The sequence below is a fragment of the Cucumis sativus genome, chromosome 6 (genome assembly GCF_000004075.3).
Source record: "Cucumis sativus cultivar 9930 chromosome 6, Cucumber_9930_V3, whole genome shotgun sequence".
Classification (NCBI taxonomy): Eukaryota; Viridiplantae; Streptophyta; class Magnoliopsida; order Cucurbitales; family Cucurbitaceae; genus Cucumis; species Cucumis sativus.
The window spans coordinates 23,364,805-23,385,517 of record NC_026660.2 but is presented as its reverse complement, the minus strand read 5'-3'; the positions used below and the strand labels follow the sequence as shown (position 1 = coordinate 23,385,517).

The 20,713-nt window shown below is 35.3% G+C and overlaps 1 protein-coding gene across 6 annotated transcripts; it reads right to left on the bottom strand.

The window, feature by feature from the left end:
* Positions 1–3,321: 3,321 nt before the first annotated feature.
* Positions 3,322–20,025, bottom strand: LOC101206621 (protein ROS1A). Of its 6 annotated transcripts, none has more exons than XM_031886835.1 (20): positions 19,953–20,025; positions 19,276–19,635; positions 17,123–18,802; positions 16,603–17,013; positions 12,956–13,046; positions 11,482–12,877; positions 11,295–11,374; positions 11,121–11,205; positions 10,950–11,041; positions 10,793–10,861; positions 10,626–10,662; positions 10,463–10,545; positions 9,338–9,793; positions 9,113–9,149; positions 8,968–9,031; positions 8,166–8,305; positions 8,026–8,091; positions 7,785–7,899; positions 7,661–7,699; positions 3,322–3,735 (listed from the first exon to the last, which is right to left on the bottom strand). In XM_031886835.1, the coding sequence occupies exons 2-20, from the start codon at positions 19,553–19,555 to the stop codon at positions 3,608–3,610; spliced, it is 5,349 nt and encodes a 1,782-aa protein (XP_031742695.1). In that variant the 5' UTR covers positions 19,556–19,635; positions 19,953–20,025; the 3' UTR covers positions 3,322–3,607. The 6 variants fall into 6 exon arrangements, 5 of the variants coding, with proteins under 5 accessions (XP_031742695.1, XP_004143374.1, XP_031742696.1 ...); XM_004143326.3 differs by having other exon boundaries at positions 19,881–20,017; XR_004217290.1 differs by lacking the exons at positions 3,322–3,735; positions 7,661–7,699; positions 7,785–7,899; positions 8,026–8,091; positions 8,166–8,305 and having other exon boundaries at positions 8,967–9,031; positions 9,113–9,183; positions 19,881–20,018.
* Between the last annotated feature and the right edge of the window lie 688 nt (positions 20,026–20,713).

Here is a 20,713-nt window from a genome sequence, read left to right as displayed (position 1 = left end):
TCTCTTCCTATTCTATAATGCAAAATTATAACCATCCTCCTCTAATCATAAATTAACCTAACAAGCTTATCATTATCATTTAGTTTTACACATCTAGCAAACAGACACCTTTGTAAGTATATTTGAAATAGTTTATAACACCACGTTATCATTGTGCTTTTTAACATGCCTTTAACTATTCAAAATCCATCTTTTAATATAAAGTTAAATATTACTATAATTTTAATTATATAATAAAAGCATGTTTAGATAAAATCTAAATATGAAAAAAACGATTAATTTAAATTAATAGTTGTTAAAATTTGTCTATTGCATAAAATAGAGGAAGAGGTATAAAAAGTAAAAGGTGAGATTTGAGGATAGAAATGAAAAGAGAAAAAGGCAATGAATGTAACAATTAAGGCAAAATCATTTGGTTGACTTGTTTCTGTTTTAAGCAAGCTAATGGAAAAGGAAGAATTAGAAAGGACAAAGAGTGGAAAAAAGCGAGAAAGAAATGAACAATACATTAGTACATGACTTTGGCCGGCTTTAAAGAAGGAAGGAGGAAAGGTGATTGGAGTGACGGTGAATATTGGAAGAAAAAGGGTGAAATGGAGTTGTAGTCAAGTCCATGATTGCTTGCTGAGTTACGTACTAACCTTTTGTCAAACTCAAACCCACTGGATGGGGACTATAATCATACCACACCCAAAGTTGCAATTCCAACCTATTTTTCCCTCTACTTGCTTACCTACTTTTTTTTTTTTAGGGCACATTTCCTAAACTATAAATAGTTTAATAGGTGAAACATTGTCTCAATTATTATTTTGACATACTCAATTAAATGTATATCAACATCGGTAAATATAACAAAAGAATTTATGACATATTCTATTAGGATAGACTTTACCAAAGTTTTTATGACATATTCTATTAGGATAGACTTTTAATAGCGATGTTTTTAAAAATTAATAGACTTCTACTAACAATGTGGTATTTGAATTTTTTAAAATTTTATTATAATTATAAATATTATAAATGTATTTCTATATTTATATATAGTTATCTCTAAACTAAACAAGTAAGTGTGAAAATAAAATGGTTACATTAGATTTAGTTCATAAACTTTAGTATTTTTAAATAGAACTAAAATATTAATAAAATAAAGTAAAATTTTAGATGGAGTATTATAAATTTGAAATTTTGATATAATTTTGTAAATATTATCAACAACTTTATAATCAATTTACTATAATTTATGTTCTAACTCAAAAGGAATAAAGAGTTCACACCATGGCGGCGAATGGTTAGGGGTTTTGGTTACATGGGAACTTGTCGCCGCCGATTGCTTGCTGTAAACGGTACATAAAATTATTTTCTTTTTCTTCTGCTCTGACGCCGTGGCTGAGGTGGTCGGCGGTGCCACCGCCGAAACAGGGGAAAGGCTGCAATTTTGGAGCCGATTTCCCACTTTTTCTTTTTCTTTTTTATGAAAATTTGAATTTGTTGTTTGTGTGTAATTCAAAGTAGACCGTCATCAAAACATTGCATCTCATTCCCTAGCCCATACTGCCTTTTTACGTCGCCGTTTCATGTTTTGTACCCATTTCATTTCAAAATAAGTGTTTGCCAAGTTATTAAACTTGTAATTTTATATCAATTTTTTTGTCCTTATAGATTGATGCTTTTAAAAACAAATGAAACAGATACACAGTTGGGTTTGAGATTTTATTACTCATAAAGTTTAAATATATTTCCTTCTGCAAAAATAAAACCCAAGTCAAGTTACAGTTAAACATGTTTTATATATTCTATGTAGCTTTTCTTTTGTTTGTTTATTTTTGAGATGGTCGAAGGAGGACGTAAATTAAAAGTTTAATTTTGGACACTTTTAATATTTGGGAATCTCTTTTTAAACAATTTTAAAGCAAATGATCTACTAAACACTCTTTTAAATTCACATAGACTTTTTAGACAAATTTGAGAGAGTTCATATTCACAATTTATCACTTGCTTCCATTTCATATTATAAAAAAAACTTCCAATTTTTTTATCCTTATATTTTGAATTTTTCCTTTAATTTCATACCATTCACTTTAGTTGTCCAATTTTTAATTATTTTTTTTGTTATTTATTAGCATTTTTACTGTACAACTTGAAAGCATATTCAAGATTTTTTTTATTCCCATAAAAATCAACTTTGAGATACTAAGCTTAAGATTTATTGAATGAAAGCACGCATGAAGTAAAATATTTCAATTTCAAAATAATGGGATGAAAATAGCATTTTAATATTTATCAATGATTTTTCATTTATCTAAAGTATGTTGGATATGGGATGATGAGTATGATTCAAATAGGTTATAATGAGATCATATTGAAATGACATTGGACCAAACATGCAAAATATATCACAAGTTTATCGATTATTTTCCTATAGACATTTTATATTGTTGGTGGGTGTACTCTATGTAGTTGTTTAGAAAGCTAACTCTTGTATTTTAATCCATTTGTCTATTGCTTGGTTGTTGAAATCTTGTTTGTTATAAGATTTTTATACTTTTTCCATTTTTTTGGGTTTTCTATGTACCCATTCCCATGATTAATGATACGTTGAATCTAATCTATTGTACTTTTTATTTTGGGTTTGTTTGGTTGTACGTTTAATCCGACGTATGGAATTTACATATTAAGATTTTATTCGATTCTAAAATTTGAATATTTAAGATTTGGAAGATTTAATTATTGGTACCTCACGAGAAGAAAATTTCCCAATTGGTATTATACTATTATTAGTTGGTTCCTACCAATTACATATGGCTACCTTATGTAGAAACAAAGACATCTATCCCTACATGATACCTTCTTTCTCAATCAATTATAGTTTCTTGAAGGTTTAATTAGTAAACTTACAAATATTAAAATATGTAGGCAGGTTTTTTTTTTTTTTTTTCACTTAAATAATAATAAATTGACACTTTAAACTAATAATAAAAACTTTGTTGTATTTGTAAGAAGTTTTGTTATTTGAATAAATGATTGGTTCATAGCTCCTAGGGCTCTATCTTTCTCATTCCAACTTTCTAAAATAATTATGTTTACCTCACTTTGTTACATTACAATCTCCTCCTGTTATATTTTTTTCATTTATAATCACTTGGTCCTCGGTATTTTAGTATTAAAGCTGAAAGAAAATTCTGAAGTCGGAAATATCCCTCAAGAATAACGAACATCCTTAGCAGTTCATAATTTTCACTTAACCACATGGAAGTCCTTTCACACCCTTGATCATTCATTCAAAGACCAGGAACATTAGCTGGGAGGTTTGGTCTCGCTTTGAAGGAAAGAAGAAGCGTCATCCTTTTCTTGGTTTCAAGATAGAAATCTAATATGATGATACTAAAAGTAAATAGATTACCCAAACTGAAGCTAATTCACGTTACTAATATACAGACTAAATTAATACAAAATACATCTTAATTAGATCTTCCCAATTTCTACGGAGAAGCAGGTCACCATTGACTTTGCTGTCAAAGGGTAAGACAGCGGATAGACAGTAAGATGATTGGTATAGTACACTCCTAATTTATGGGTTTTGCTTTATGACAAATTTACACAAGTTGATCTACTTACCATCTGGGTTGTCTGTCTTACCTTTAATTCTAGTCATCTTGCTAGCTGGAAAATGTAATCTGGCTATCAGAGGACGAGGTGCCCTTGTTGTTTGATCAAAACCTCTTACACAAACGTAGCCTGCAAATTATTATCACTCATTTGTGAGAAATACAAAGTTGTACTATCCTCTTCTGTATAGCTTCAGAGGAAGTCATGAATTTAAGTAGACTTGAAGCAATTAGCTGTTTGGGTTGTGGAAAGTTTATACTTTCTATAAGGATGCTCCCCATACTTCTATCTTCTTCAAACTTATCTTTCCATTTTCTCGGATGTCATAAAAGAAACAATTTTTTAGTGAACGTGATTCTGGTTAGAGAATGTGTTACTCCATTTTTCTTCATCGCCAAACGTTAAAGGTACTCAGATTTTGGCTGTTTCAATTCAGTTGTGCTTGGTTTATGTTATATTTTCATTTATTGAAGTTGGGTTGTTTATATATGTAAAGAGAAAGTATTAGGAACTGAGTGTGGATAGAAGAATGGTAAAAAACCTTTATTTGGGGGGGGGGGGGGGGGGGGGGGGGCTCTAATGATAGTGGGGTGGAATAATGGGAGAATTTGGACGTGGAAGTTTACAGAACAAACCTACCTTGTGGAATGAAACAATTATTGTAGAGATCTTTTGGAGGCTTGGATCTCTAGTATCTATTTCCTGGCACACCAAGGTTTAGAGAGAGAAGGATTGGCCACTTCCAGGGCCCTTAGTGCTTCAGGTGATTCCAACATAATTTAATGGTCTCATGAAAAATCAAAGATAAACTCTATCAGCTAATTGGCTCATTTGGCCTCGTAACCAAAGTGCCTTGGTTGAATTTCAGCAAGTTTTTTTGTGTAGTTTTTTTAAGCATCCAAGGTCAGCATTCTCAGCTCATTTGCCCACTTTTCCGAGACTAGAAACCTACTTTGTGTGGGGATTCCCTGTTTAATTTACCAAACACATATTTCTCCTTTACACTTACCAAACACATATTTCTCCTCTACACTGATGTAGTTGTAGCTTGACTTAGCTAAAGAGGCTCCCAATACTCAGCCACCCAGTATCAGTCCCCTTAATACCTCTACCTTAGCCAACATGCATGGGTGATGTTAGCATGTTAATACTATTAAATCACCGATTCATCCAAAAGCTTAAGCTGGTGGTTGAAGGCAAATTTAATTATATATCACATATATATCACCAACACTCCCCTCACTTGAAGGCTTGAAATATTTGAAAGGCCCAATAAGTGAAAATTGTTTATAATTGGGGAGGAAACAGCAGTGCGGGGGTTTGAACAAACCCCCTGGACCACCTGCTTTGATACCATATTAAATCACCGATTCACCCAAAAGCTTATACTGGTGGTTGAAGGCAAATTTAATTATATATCACCAACAAATACACATCCTATATTATCCATATGTTCGACAATTAACGAAAACTTAATAGCAGAAACTGAAAAGATTCTCTTTTAAAAGTTCAAGCAGGCAAAATGACCTCAACCTTTGGGAATCAAAATAGAAAATCATTCAAACAAAATAGAAAATAGAATGATTTTAAGTTCATGAAACAAGATAAGATTTAAATCTAATTCTTTTTATAGGAAAACTTTCAAAAACAAAATATTTTACCATTGAAACATAAAGAATAAACCTTGGAACTAATAGCGACTAGTTGGGTGCAAGGTTTCGTGGAGATAGAAGGTAGAGTACAACTTATGAGAACGGCCCATAGAAGGTGAAGATGATGGTTTATCATTGAAAGTACATTAAGCTTGAGTTTTTCATGTGGTAGGTCTGCACGAGCCTGAATGGATATGTTGACCTCCTTTTTGTCAAATTTGATGTCTCATGATGCATACTAATCATTCTTTAACGCCCTCTCTTTTGGAATGAAAGCCTAAGGTTTTAGATTTTTCTTTGTCTCATTTTTTCGGCTCTTTATGGTCGGAGGTTTCACTAGACAACCACACCAATATGAGAATCTTTGTCGAAGAATGGGTAGATACAAACAAATAAAAATGGCCGAGGAAGACAAAAAGGTTGATTTTGGCGGGAAGTAACCCTATTTCAGTATATTTGCACTTTGAGGTTGACTTCCATTATATCCATCCTCGTTCAAGTCACCATGCTACGCTATCAATAGGCAAGCCCCAAGCTTTGATCCATCCACTGTAGGAGGGTACTACTTGTTCAATATGCTGTAACGTTCATTTTGAAGGATCTAAGAGTGTTGAACCAGTCATCGTTACAATTTTTCCTCCTTGGTACAATAATGTTATTCATGTCGTAAGGGACAAGCCGTGCATGAATTGAGATGGGAGAGTATATTAGTATGCTTTGTTCACCGGCCTTCTCTTTGGTGGCATGTTTTGTTGAAGTAAAAGACAACACTAACTAGTCCGGAAGGTTCTTGAAGTATCTAACTTAGTGTAAGTACAAGACATCTCTAGATTTATCTAGAAGTATGTAACTAAATATCTTATAAGAAATATTCTAGAAATAACCTAGGATTTCTTTAGGATCAAAGGAATTAGAATTCCTTTGGATAGTTATAATGACATAGAAGATATCTAGCATAGTATAGATCCAAGAGAAATCCAGAAAAATCCTTAGCTTAAGCTCAAGATCTCGCACTTATAAATAGGAGTTGCATCCCCATTTGTAAAAGAAAACAAGCAAAGAGAGGAAGAAAGAAAAACAAGAGAGTCAGAGTGAAAAGTGGTTGAGCGTCTTGAGAGAGTAAAAAAGTGCTCTCCAAAGTGTGGACTTTGTAAATTCTTAATAAAAGTTTTGTTCCTTTTGCTGATTTCTTCCACATGTTACACTTTGGTATCAAGAATAACTTCCTTGTAGGTGGCTCTGTGGCTGCCTTTAATGGGTGCTGCGACATTTAATTTGTAAATATGGCGAGGCTCTTTCTTTTTTCTCCTGGAGGAACCAATATGTCCTTCCTTTGTTCACCTGTAGGGATCAATATGCGACTGTTTCCATTGTAATCAAGCTTAACTAACTCTATTGAGTAGCCATTCTTGCTTGTTTTTTTCGAGTCATGCAATATGATCAACTCTTAGTTCCTTGAAAAATTCTGTTTAAGTGGCAAAGTGCAAGAAAGGCCTGAAAATATCCGTGATCATTGCTCTGAGCTCCAATGCAGTGAAATGGAGAAGGCTTTGCCTTTGGATGATTCGGTGAGTCTGACTCTATAGCCCCTGGAAGTTGGATCAACTCGATCAAAAAAAATTTCCTTTGGATGCTTGACACTCTACTTGGTTGTGATTTAGTCATTGCGGAATGTGGGGGATTAAATAGTGGCATGTCTTGATGGCCACAAGAAACTTAGGTGCTACAGTTGGAGTTGGCCAGATGAAACTGTGAGTACATATGATTCTATGGGACGTGCTTTTTAAACAAAAGAACCAATTTTAGAAGTTATGGATTGAGAATAAAATATCATTTTAACAAGTCAAGGAGTTGTAAAACACAGATGTCGAATCATATTTTCATCAAATTTTTTAGTTGTCTTGGAGAAAGGAAAGATGTAGAAACAATCAAGAAATTACTTTTTTTTTTTTTTTGAAGTAAGAACTTCCATTGAAAAAAAATGAAAGAATACAAGGGCATAAAAAAAAACCTAGCCCAACAAAACACCCCAACTAAAGAACGGGGGTCCAACCAAAGGAAACGTTTCCTAAAGAATAATTACAAAGAAGCTTCGAAACCGAAGCTCAAAGAGATAGTGAAATGTACTCCAATCCCAAACCTCCCAAGGATCCCTTTCCTCCCTCTAAACACCCTATCATTCCTCTCCTCCCAAATATCCCAACATATAGTTTAGGACCGATGTTAGAAAGAGATGGTAAGTTGTAAAATCAATCAACTAGTCTATAAGCATGTATGATGCATTGGAAACTTCGAGCTTCATTTCACTTTGTAGGAAATAAATTCGATGAATTTGATTAAATATCCTCCTAATTATCAAAAGAAGTTCCAAAAGACTCTTCTATAGACTTAGATATTGTTACCTTTCCAGAAGCAACCTTGAATCTCTTCGGTTGATAAACCTAGTAAATGAAAAATGCATTTCTCAGAGACACTGACACTCAAAGAGAAACGATAAAAGAAACCATAGCCTTTTACAATACACACCCTTGAATATTGTTGGTATGGATGTTCCAAAGTACACTGTCCGCCTTGAGAGCTTCCATAACCAACTCCTAGGAACATCAATTGGGTTAAGGCTAGAATCATGATCAGCAAATACCTGCATAAGGATGAGTTCACTGTTAGTTTGGCTTCACGTTTCTACACAAACAATATTCATGCATGTTGCGATACTTAAAGTGAGCTTCATGTGAAATAATAAAGCCATGTTAGAACTCCTTGTTACCTCATTAACTTGGAAGTAAGTTCCATTAAGCGGAAAGCTTCCTCTCATTGCTGTTCGACATGGGATCTATCATTGCAATTGGTTAGCTATTAGCTTAGTCAGATATATGGGGATAATTGTGTGTATTAGCGGCCCCTCACCAGAAGTGTTCCTCTAACGACTTCAGAATCAGGTTCTCTAACACTATTGCATGAGAAACATTCTTTTTCTCCACACAGTCCGCCACTTTCTTGAGAACTACAATGTGCATGTAGTTGTTCAACAGAATTTGCAGTCTCTCCTGATGAAACAACAACCATTTTATTTTATTGGGATAAAAAATGTATAAATGAATATATCCACACCAGCTAATTTGAGCATAACTTAGTGGATAAGACACCAATTAACATCTTGATGTTGATGATTTCATCTTCACCTAATTGAACTCGTTTCTTTTAATAATAATAAATATATACTCCATGCCAAAAAAAACTAACAACCTCAAGTTAGGGGTTGTGATGAACCGTCAAAAAAAAAAAGAAGAAAAATAAAATGAAATAAACTCTCTCTCTCTATATATATATAAGGAAAACAACAACTTTTGTTGGGAAAAAATTGAAAGAATACATGGGCACAAAAAGAAAAAACAAGTCCACAAGAAAAGGGGAAGCTCCCTTTAGAAGGAGGGACTCCAACTAAGTGAAATAAATCAATTTCAAGTAATCGTGGAAAGACCGTGGTAACAAAAGAAGTTTTTTAAATCCATGTATACCATCCACATAAGAAACCTTTTTGTTCCACTTGTCCTCAAAAAGTCTATTGAAATGAAGCAGAATTATTATTTATTATATACAATTGTTTGGTTAAAAGTAGAGAACATTGATGAATATGTTCAATATTCTTTTAATATCTTCTGACAGAGTCTGAAGTCTGGACAGCATGTTAGTTAATTTTTATTTTTACCTGGTGTCCATATTGCAAGAAGGTAGAAGCATGGATCATCAGGTTCGCGCCGCTCCAATTGTAACTGTAATTACAGAGGAATTAAAACAATTAGACAACTTTAAGCACAGCATGAATAAACACTTCAGCTTCGTCTGTAACTAACCTTTTCCAGAAGAGGATGGGAGTCTGGAAGTTCATAACTGCATGATGGTAAAATACAATCATAGCCTGATTCTGAAATTGATAGTAATACTAGTAAATCTAACAATTGTTCTCCACATTCACGAAATATTTCAACACCATTTTGTTTCTCCAGTTATTCCTTTATCTGACAAGACTTCTCCTGGTTAACGATTTTATCTTTTAGAACTGGGAACTGTGAACTTACACTTGATGCTCTGTTCTCAGTCGACTGATATTTTTAAGCTTAGGCATGGGAATTGATGCTGCTTCTGGACTTAAGAGGACAAGCGCCTTTGACATGCTACCTTCCTGAAGTTCCATATTTTCTTGCATGTAATTCTGTACGTGCTTAGTGAATGCTTCAATATTAAGCTTTATTGTAGGAATCTCATCAGGGTCTTCGTATAAAGTATCCTCAATGTCAATTTCAGAAATCTGTGGGCATTCTGGCTCTGGTGTCTGTGGTTCTTCAATAATAGGATCCTTGTTACTTCCTCCAGATTTCACGCTGATTAATTGCTGAATACTTTCAATTGGCTCTGATTCCTGAGTGAGAGCCAACGGTTGTTGATGAACAACTACGGCCTGGTTTATATCAGCTTTTCTTTCAGTTGCATTAATCAAACTCTTTTCTTCTGGCGCTGGAAGTGAAAGCCTCGCACTGCATTATTGTCACTTAGTAACTTGATTTGTCAGTACTTATATTTTATATTGAGCAAGGATTTTGTCAACTACTTTTTTCTCCCAATTTTACTCGAATGGTTGTAAGGAGAAATTGAGCCAACAAGCTAAAATATAAACCTAAAATGAAAAGGATGGTAAAACAAATGAAAAAAATAAGAAAAATGAGAGAACATAAGCTTGTAAACAACAGGCTGGTAATAGCACCTGTGATTATTGGAAGAGAAAAAGAAAACCTTGAAACCTATATTGCAAAAGCCAAACCTTGAAACCTAATTTTATATCGATTTATTTAATATAATATGAGAAGAATAAAAAGGAAAAGAAAAAAATAATTTCACATAAGATAAAATAAAAAAGAATTTATCAAACCATTTAAAATTGGACACCACACAACATAGTTTTCCAATAAACAAACAACTTTAGTGCAAAGACCATTTATAACCATTTTCACACGTCAGGTCCTAAAGTGTCATTCTGAAACTTTAAGAAGCAAATAGACATTAACCTCAATAATCAAAATATACTTTGTCCAAAAAAATAACAAGTCAAGCACACTCAGGAAAAGGCTGGGAGAAGAACTTGCCCACAATATTAAAACGTCAAAGAGGCTATATCTAACTCATCCAAAGAGGAGAGAAATGCAAACCTCGCAAAAGCACTGGCAAAATGTCTGCACTCTCCTCTCATTGGACAAGCATTGCAATTTGGTTTGCTTTTTGTGCAGAAGACCTATACCAGAGTATGCTGCTTGGTTCATCTCCAGTATGACAGACAACTTATCAGAAAACAATTCACTGAAAAACAATTACCTTTCCAAAAGTAATCATTTGGTAATGCAGCTCATACCTATGACCATAACATTAAAGGTCAGTTAAGGGACCAGTATTGATGATCAATTTTTGTTCTATTGACGCCCCTGGAAAATCATAAAAAGAAATACATATCGATAAAATAGGATATAAAGGGAATATCTTACAATGTTCTTTGGTCAAGCTTGCACAGTCGAGGCCAGAGATACTTTTGAATGGATTCAAGAACTGGGTATCTGCAAGGATACAAAACATTATTTAGTGTTCTAATAGCATACTACTTGTAAAACTTTTAAGACTCAAGTTCTCATACTGATTACTGACAGCTCCAAAAGATGCAGTTGCAATGATTCTGGCAGTGGCTGAAGAGGTACCCATCCTAATCTTACAGCTATGCGTCCAACATTGGTATCCACCTGTTGGGAGAAAGTAAAAAAAAATGTAGGCCTTTACATATGTTCTAGCAGCATTGTAAAACCACTTATTTGAACTTACGGGAAAAGCAACTTGCTGCAGAGTAAGGAGGCGTACGCACTCCACGCTTTTCAATCCCAATCCCCTTATGCTGAGTAAATACTCTCTATATGTTTGAAATAAAAAAGCCATGAAAGAAACAATGTTCATGAGTTCAGCTTCTTTCAATCTTAATTTGAAAACAAATAAGCTTACTTTGCTTGATCAGGCGGAACATCCCTTAACCACTCAAGATCTGTGCTTCCATGATCTTTCACCAGACGGTCAAGAAAATCCTGCTCAAGTTAAGAATAATTTTAAGCCTAGTAACTAACTAACTACAGTTTGAAAAGCTGATATGCTTATCCAAGGAATTTGAATTTCATTTTCATAGAAGGTGTACTTTAATTCTTTCTGCAAGCCTGTTGTTCATCCCTCGTTCTCTGATCGTGTACGCAATGTCATCAATATCTGCACATCTTACGGCTTCCCAATCCAGTGAATCCATTGTATTTGTAGTTCTATCTCTCCTTCCAGTCGCCTCCACCTGTTTCCTAAGGCTGTCCCAATCAACGCCAACTCTTTTCTCCTTTTTAACTCGTTCTCTGTTTGGTTTAATAATGTCTGATTTTGGATCATTGAACTTGCTACTAAGTGAATGATCATGCTTATTTTGAGCTGGTTCTCCTGTCTCCCAGCTGGTAGGACCAAAAGAATTATCTATCAAAGAAGTTGGTAGAGTTTGATGTATGTTCCAATGGCTCATTGAAGTCTGTGATTCGACGCCATGGGGTACTTCAATCAATCTTCCTTCGGACTGGATCATCACATTGTGATCACTTAATTGATCAAGACTGCACAGTTCCCTACAACATCTTTTTGCTTCAACGTTGTTGGTGTTGACAACTGAAGTTTGAGATACCAAATTAAGTGTATGTGAGCGTTCATTAGTATGATATACATCCCGTTGTTTGTATACATAAGGAAATGGTGTAGCTTCTCTGCACAGTTTACAACACTCAACTTCTGTAACTCCTGAGTTTGAAATTTTCTGCAATTGATTACTTGATTGACTAGGGGATTCTTTTAAATGGTTTTTAGGAGAATCTGGATTTTCATTGTGTTCTCTTTGACAAACATACTTCTCTTCAGAAGTACTACAAGTACCCTCGGATGAATCAGTAGCACTGGCAATTTTAAAGTCTGACTTAAGTTTATTTGTTTCTGTGACCTGTTTGACCTCCACAGATGAAGCACACCCATTGCCGCATATATCTTTTGATGACAGATCTTTTCCATAGTTGCTTTTCAAGCAGGGCATTCTATTTTCACTTGATAGAGGACAAAGGGAATTTATAGAATGCTCAGAAACAACGGACATTTGAGATGATATAGCAGCATCTGCAGTCTTCTCGTTTCCCAAAGAACATGCTTCTACTGTAGTATTAATCTCTGTTGTCAATCTTCTATCTTCCAATTCAACTATTTTTTTACTACTATAAGACGTAACTGAGCACTGGTATCCACGCATAGAGGTAACCCCAGCAGATTTACTTCCTGAAGAATCACTGCTGGTGAGAAAATTTTCTTCTGCTTGGTCAATTTCACAAACGGTCGTGCAACTTTGTTTACAAATTGATTGATCTGAAATCTGCTTTGCCCATATTACACTATCTTCTGCTTGGCACAAAGTAACTTGTGATTCATTGAGGATTAAGCTTGTCTGTTCATCAACACTTGACTCGTGGAGGCTTTTGGATTTCAAGGGATAACGTGCAGCAAGTGACATAAACGCCGAGCTGTATGGAAGGAACAAGCAAACAATCAGAAGATATTTTAAATATTCTGTTTTATTGCATGCTAAAACCGCAGTTCACCTGGAAAGATGATCTGAGACATTCTGAGTGAGAAAAACTCCGATCACTGAGTCTAAAACTGATCCTTTCCACTGAGAAAAGCCTCTGTCTCCTGTAAAATTGTTGTGTAAATGTTAAAATTTCAAAAATTTGAAGAATGATGAAAATGAGTGTTTTTTCCCCTTGCAATTGGTTTACTCAAAATGTACACCTTCTAGTCTCTAAGCTTTTTTTTCCATAGCACATTCTTGATTAAGTTCTGCTGGCAGGGGCAGATGCGACTTATTAGATGAAGTCCTCCACACTCAAAAACACAAAAAAGGAAGAGAAGAAATATGGATCAAGACATTAGCTTCCGGCCGAGGAAGGTTGAACTACTGATTAAGTGTGGGCCACACACTTCAGCCAGCAGCTGGGCTTACACTGGCATCAAAGGAGACGTGGAACCACAGCAACAAAGTTCAGTGAGAAAAAATAGTGATATGGTTACTGATGAGGTTTCGCTTATTCAACAGGGCCAGGGAAATTATGCTTTCTGTGAGAAAATGTTATTGGTAGGCACCGATGTAAAAGTAGGAAATTGTAGGTTTATCCAGCTTAGGAGGAAATGAAAGAGGAGAGAGAACCAGTTCTTGATGGGAAAGACATGGAGAGGGAGAGACAGCCAAGTAGCAGAGCTGTCAAATGTCTATGAATTCCATCATTGGAATTGCCTTTGCCCCTTCCCACACAACAGAACAACTGGAACTCTGAAGGGACGATCAGTCATTTAGATGATTGATTGTAGCGCTCCTCACAACTTTATGGGGCAGTCTAGCTAATCCACGATGACCACCTTCTTTGAAAAAGAATAATTAGCTGACATAACCTAGTTTAGAAGTTCTTGTGGATTTCATTCCCTGTGAACTTGGAAGCTATAAAATAATCCTTAGGATGTGAGATTGCAGTTAAGCAGCAAATCCAGAACACGTCCAAAGTTGGAGAGAAGGGAGGGACTACAAGGAAATCCCTCTCTTTGCACTCACTTGTGCCTCTAAAAGTAAGATGGTTAGTGCTATTTGCAAGGAAGGACAGGAAATGACGCTAGAACATGGGGGATTTGACAGTACATAGACAGATGGAGACATACCTCAAGTGGAAGAATTGCTCAGCCAGAACCCCAAAAGTCTTTTTGTGTCCTCAAGGGCTGCCACCACAAAGAACAAACGACCATGCCGAAATCCTCAAAATAAGATGCATCACCCATCAATGTTAGACCCTAGCCACCTAGGGATACCCACAAGCATAGAAAGATGAAATTAAATCATTAGTGTGGGATGATGGAGTGAAGGGTTCTTTCAGAACATCTATTTTATCATTTAATTTTTATCTGATTTTGTTTTCCTATCAGGCTGGGTTTAGTCTCTAGATAAGAGGATGACCATGAGTATGTAAGTGAGAACCATCCCCAATGGTATGAGGCTTTTTAGGTGAAAACCAAAACAAAGTCATGAGGGTTTATGCCCAAAATGTACAATACCATACCACCGTATGGATATTTGGATGGTCATTCTCCAAAACAACAAACAAGTATTAGAGTCGTGCCCCTGACTTAGCCATGTCTCCAGAATCCTTGAGCATTGAACAAGGGAGTGATGAACCTTAGAAGACGTAGTCAAGGTGGAGATTTGTGGGAAAAGCTCTAGTGGACAGGAGGAGTTGGCTTGGATAAAGCTAAACAGATAGATGGCTATTTCAAAGAAGAATCAGAAGTCCCTTGTTCAAGGGGAATATCGTTGAAATGCAACCAAAGTCTATCGCTGGCTAGATAAGAGGACGGTTGTGGATATATAAGTGAGGACAACTATATCCAATGGTAAAAGGCATCTTGGATGAAACCAAAAGCAAAGTCAATAAGGTTTATGCCCATAGTGGACAATAATATACTATTGTAGAAATATTTGGAGGATATGTGTCCAAACATTGATGATAGAAGGATTTTTTACCACACAATATACTTGATCTCCCTCATTGAGTTTTATATATGCCTCTCTCCTTAGAACTCAAGGACGCAGATGTACAACCTACCGAATAGATCATGTTCAAGTAAGGCCGTCATATGCCACTCTCGCCTCTTCTTCATTTTCTGTTACTTCTTTCTAGGCTACCTCCATAAATGCTATTTGTCCTCTTTGGGGACATTCATCAGGGTGTTTTTTGCCACATATAAAGCATTCCCCAGTTGCAAATTTAGCATAAGAATTTGTTGTTTTAATTTTGGATGTGGAAGCTTCAAAATTTTTCCTTGTGTTCACTGTCCTTTTATATAATTTTCTCTTTTTCTTTTGCATGTATTTTCATCAGTTTTCTCACACTGTAGTTCCCTTGTCCTCCAAAGATTATTATCCTATTTGGTGTGCTTGTGCTACCCCACTATTGCCTTCTTGCACTCTAATTTTCTTTGGTAAGACTTATTTATTTGTTTTCCAATTGGTTGGACTACGTACACAAGCATAAGTAGACTTACAAAGTTGGAGGAGCTCCTCCTTCAACTTTTTATTAAGCAACACACAAGGAAGAAAGGAGGAGGAGGAGGAACTCCTCCAACGAAAATACTATTCTTACTTTTATTGCATGGCTGATGCTCTTCTTCTTCCCGTCTTTTCATATAACACTAGATGATAATTTTCTTAATATCCACACTGTGGCCTCTATGTCGACTTGTTCTAATCGTTATTCTTACTTTCTCCATTTGTCTCCCACATAGGACTGGACTGACAGCAAACACGAGTAGGGGACAGGACATGCTGTAGGCAGTCCATAGTTGCGGTTGTTCCAATATGATTTGTGTCCGGACCAATAATCTCCCTCTTTTGAGTGTGAACTGTGTCACCATCAGACAATTCTAATTCCAGACTAGTGACTAATTATTATGAAACTAAACATTATTCGATTGCTTTAAAAATGTACAAGGGAAGCCTTTTTATAGGTTAAATACAGAAGGCTTACAACAGGTTTGATGAGAGTTTAAAATTGGGCAAAGTCAGAAACTAGGAATAGAGACTGTAAAAATCCATTTGAGAACCCTCCAAATCTCCATAGTACTGGTGAAAAAGACAGTATAGGCAGTTGGGTTGTCCATTCCAAGTTCTATTTTTTCTGTTCAAGAATACAAAACAAAGTAGGTCGTTTAGACTACCGTGCATTCAACGAGAAGGAAGTGGCAGGAAAGTCCTCCATCTCAGTGATTGACAAGTTTCTTGAGAAACTACAATGGACAACGTTATCCAATTTGGATTTGGGACCTAGCTACCAATCATGAAATTATGAGGGCTGGGTTAGGGTTGGTAATGAAGGTGTTATATGAAGCTGTATTGGATAAAACTCTGCTCCTTTAGGTTCTCTTCGTCTACTGATCTCCTTATACAATTCTAAATGTTATCCAAATCTTATCTAGAATCCCCCCCCCCCCCCCCCCCCAAAATAATAATAATAAATTAAAAAAAAAAAAAAAAAAAAAAAACACTATCTTTCCCCTTATACTATTAGATGGTGAATGATGCTTACATGCATGGAAATTTTTAGAATTTAGAATTTTATAGAAATTGATTTCCAAATTCAGTTAATTCCCTCACAAAGAAAAAACTTGAAATCTTGCAAACATGTGGATGCTGAGTATGTAACTGTACCTTGTATTAGATGCATCTTTGCAATGAATGAGTCTGTTCGTCCAGAAAAAACACTTCTTTCTTCCTCCCACCATTTGTCCTTAGCTTCATCTGATCCTTCAACAAGTTCCTTGTTGGAATTGTCCATCAATAGCTTCCAGACTCTAACTGTCTCTTCATCAAGATCAACTTTGGCAAATCGTCTTCGCTTTTTGATAGGATCCAAAGCACCTTCAAATGGTACTATAGAGCCATCTCCTCTATACACAACAAGTGCACTGTGCTCTTGGTTCTGCATCTTGTAAGTTACTATTTCATTCTGTTTCTCATATAATGATATTTTTCCTTCTCTGTTAATGTCTAGCATCTTCATTTCCTCAATCATGGCATTGGTAGAAAGCTTCGATCCTGAATTTATTTCTGAAAGAGACCCTGCATGACACTGCAATTTATTAGTAAAAGTTCTTTCCCTTGAACTTTTGTTTTACAAAATGTATCAATAGTTGATATTGATGAGTATATGGAGTTCTGATGAATGAACCTGGAGAAAATTGGGAAGTTTTGCGGCGACTATATAAAGCAAGCTTTGGATGCTGCTCTGTTCCATCCATATTGTAAGAAGTAAGATTTTTTTGTTTTTTCCCAGACACTGTTGTTTGAATCTTGATCTTGTCAACTTGGGCACCTGAGGATGGGAGTCTGTGAGAACTCTCAACTCTTTGAAGATCAGTAACTGCCAGTGATTGTTTGTGGGAATATTTTGACTGCCTGTTGCAATGATGGGACCATGAACCCAAAGTCCAAACATAATCTTGAGCATCGAATCTTGTGTGTGTCATCTTCATCTGGTCTGTGGCCAAGCTGGACTCAAAGGGTTGTAATTTATTGGGAGTCACTGATCCTTCATGTACCCTTGGGAATAAACTGTGGTTCTGAGGTCTAGGTAGCTGGTACCGTGCTTTTGATGTGCAAGAATTTTCCTTTAAGCTACTTACTTTGCACGTTTCTCCAGTAACATTAAAATATGTGCTAGATGGGCCAAAATGTTGCACCTTATCAGAATTCTCTTTAGGAAAGTACTCTGCTTGTGGCATCTGAGACCCATAAATCGAATAAAATTCCTCAAGTAAATCAAAACTACTGGCATCATCTTGTTTGATATTTTGATACCATTTTCTCTTTAAACCCATTGCTTCTTTTCCCTCACTTGAGATGGTTGTACTACTGCAGAATAGATCTTCTGAACTTGATAACAAATGATTAGTTGAGCTGGTCCTCCCCATCCCTCTCTCATTCTCACGGTAATTACTTTGAAGTTTTATCCAGGAAGAGCTATATTCAATTGGTATATCAACGATCGATACCTGGCTTTCAGAAAGGCATTTCCGACCTTCCGGTTGGTGCTTCATTGAAGGATTTGGGTCATATAACATGTCAGCTTGTTCATGGTCGAACACTGTGTCATTTTCATTCCAATGGTTCAGTACTGAATGTGATTGATAACTTCCAGTAGTTAAAATATGTGCCAGAGATTCTGAAGAGTTGGATGAAGATTCGAACAAAGAATTTTCATCTTTCTGTTTTCCTTCATTGTCAAATTTTAAACTCTTACAACATTTTTTCCTACCCTGCTTTCGCTCTTCCATATCAGTCGACGGGCCTGTTTCTATTGTGTTGACACCACGCTTTCGAGTGTATGTCCTTAGACCTCTTGAATTTTCCATAGAACCAGCTGGGGTGACTGGATTAAGAGTTCCTGGTTCAAGAGGGTTTTCCAGGGATTTGTTAGCTGCATTCTTTCGGACATATTTCCTTTTAGTTCTCACGTTTTCTTGAGAATTGGCAGCTCTCTGAGTGGCTGGAGTAGATGTTCTTGGTTTGCCTTCTCCCATTACCTTGGGCCTGTGCTTTCTTTTATGTTCCTTCAACTTGGTTATTTCTTTTACAGTGATTTCAATATCTTTACTAGAGTTGTCATTATTAATTGGTGTTAACACTGAAGCACAAGACGATTCCAAGACTAGCTCACAAACATCCTGCTGGAGGCCATCCTCATCTGTTCTTCTACTGACAGTTTTACAATTTTGTTCTTGGCCCTCCATATCTCTTGTTTCTGCTGCTAGTGTGCTTTGAACATCAACTACCTGTTTGAGGACCACATTTGTCCTCTTATCTGGTGTTGGGGGTACAAAATGGGGGATAGTCTTGCTAGAAAGTTCACCTGATATGATTTCATGGTCCAGAAAGAATGTCAAAAAAAATATTACGGACATCTAAAAAGGAAAAAGTATGTTTCCAATGAATCAAAAACATATATAAGAAAAGGGTCATCCGTTTCTTGTTCATTTTCGCTTCTGTAATCATTAATGAAACAATATAATTAGATTCCCTGAAAACATCAAAATAGCAACACAAATCTACTTCACAGCAGCAGATTGATGAAAGAAATATTGCCACGTACTAATGATCCTTAAACAAACATTTCTGCTATATTTATGTACAGACGATAAGCCCAAAGCCATTTCACCCACTAAAAATCCCTATGAATTGGGGTAAGCTCAATTTCAACTGCATTTTCAGCTATCAAATTCAATGTTATTGGTTTAAGGATTCAAAATCACTCAGATAGTGATGCAACTTACCGAAGCTGAAATAATCAAACCGAAGGATGATTCATTAATTAGCAAGACTTACCCTGTGAAATGGACTCTACTTTCTCCAAAGAAGAAGAACTAGAACAACAATTTGCCTCATTCTGAACCCCTTTCATCTCACTCAAATCCACCACCAAAATTTCCCCATTATCTAGAGTCACCAAATTAGGAGTATCTGAACATGCATTTATTTTTTCACTTTCAGCTTCAGTTTCTTCACAAGACCCATCTGATTTCTGTTGATTTTCTTCCTCATGCGATGGTTTTCTCAAAGAGGCCTTTACCGGGGTCACAGGAACCCATGGATTTTCCACACTCATTTCCTCCAAACAAACTGAAACTCACAATTATTGCTCAGTTTGAAGCTGTAATTCAATGTTCCGTTCGCCCCTTCAAAATCCTGCAAAAATTTCGCACCATTTTTAGTACTGTTGCATGCAACCATCTTCTCGGTGAAAAATGAAACTCAAACAGAGGATTCTCCATTTTGCAGGATTTTTTTGGCCAAAAACAAAAATCAAAAGAGAAAATGAACAAAAGAAGCAAGAAAACAAAAACCCAAGTTAATTATAACATTAAACATGCTTTGCTAATAAACATTCTTGATTAAGTATGATGATCAATGATAAAAGTAGTAGAAATTACAGTTGATGGAGAAAGAAGAAGTAATGAAGATAAAAACAGAAAGGCAAAAGTGAGCTTTGTGAAGTTTCAGACTTTTCATTAACATGAACAGCTCCTTTCCAGTTTCACCATTTTTAGTTTCTTCCATTCTGACCGACAACTTGCTTTGCCGGTGAAATATATATAATTTGTTAGTCCAACTTATTCCTTCTCTATTAACTACCATTTTTCATGCTCCCTCCATTCAATTCTATTAACTACCATTTTTCATACTCCCTCCATTCAATTATAATTCTCACGTGACAGTTAAATTAGTTTAGCATACCATAATCTTATGATTCAATTATATGAAAATATCGATAAAAGGTTGAAAATTAATAATTTTTAAAATAAATTATAAATTATTTATGTGTAATTAAAATATTTATAAATAATCATGTAATGGTTATAGACTATTTATATATACAAATATTAGTATATCGTAATTTACACAAATTATCCGTAAATTATCTCTAAGCATTTTTGTAAAGAAAAACTTAAAAGACTAGAAAAGAGAAGTTTAAACCAATGATAAATAATTTGATAAATTTTATTATATTTTACAAATAGTTTTGATTTTTTTTGGTTGGAATGTAAGTAGTAAATAATCACATTACAATATAAATACGAAATTGTAGAAATGTAAAAATATTGATAGCAATTAGACAACTAACACGTGGATGAAAATTTAATACCAAAAAAGGCTCCTCTCTCAGCTTCCGTTTAGAATTTGATTAAACATTTGTTTTATATCTTCAATAATTAAATAATTAGGGTGTCTTGTCACCAATTTCTTGGATTGAATGAAAATTAGA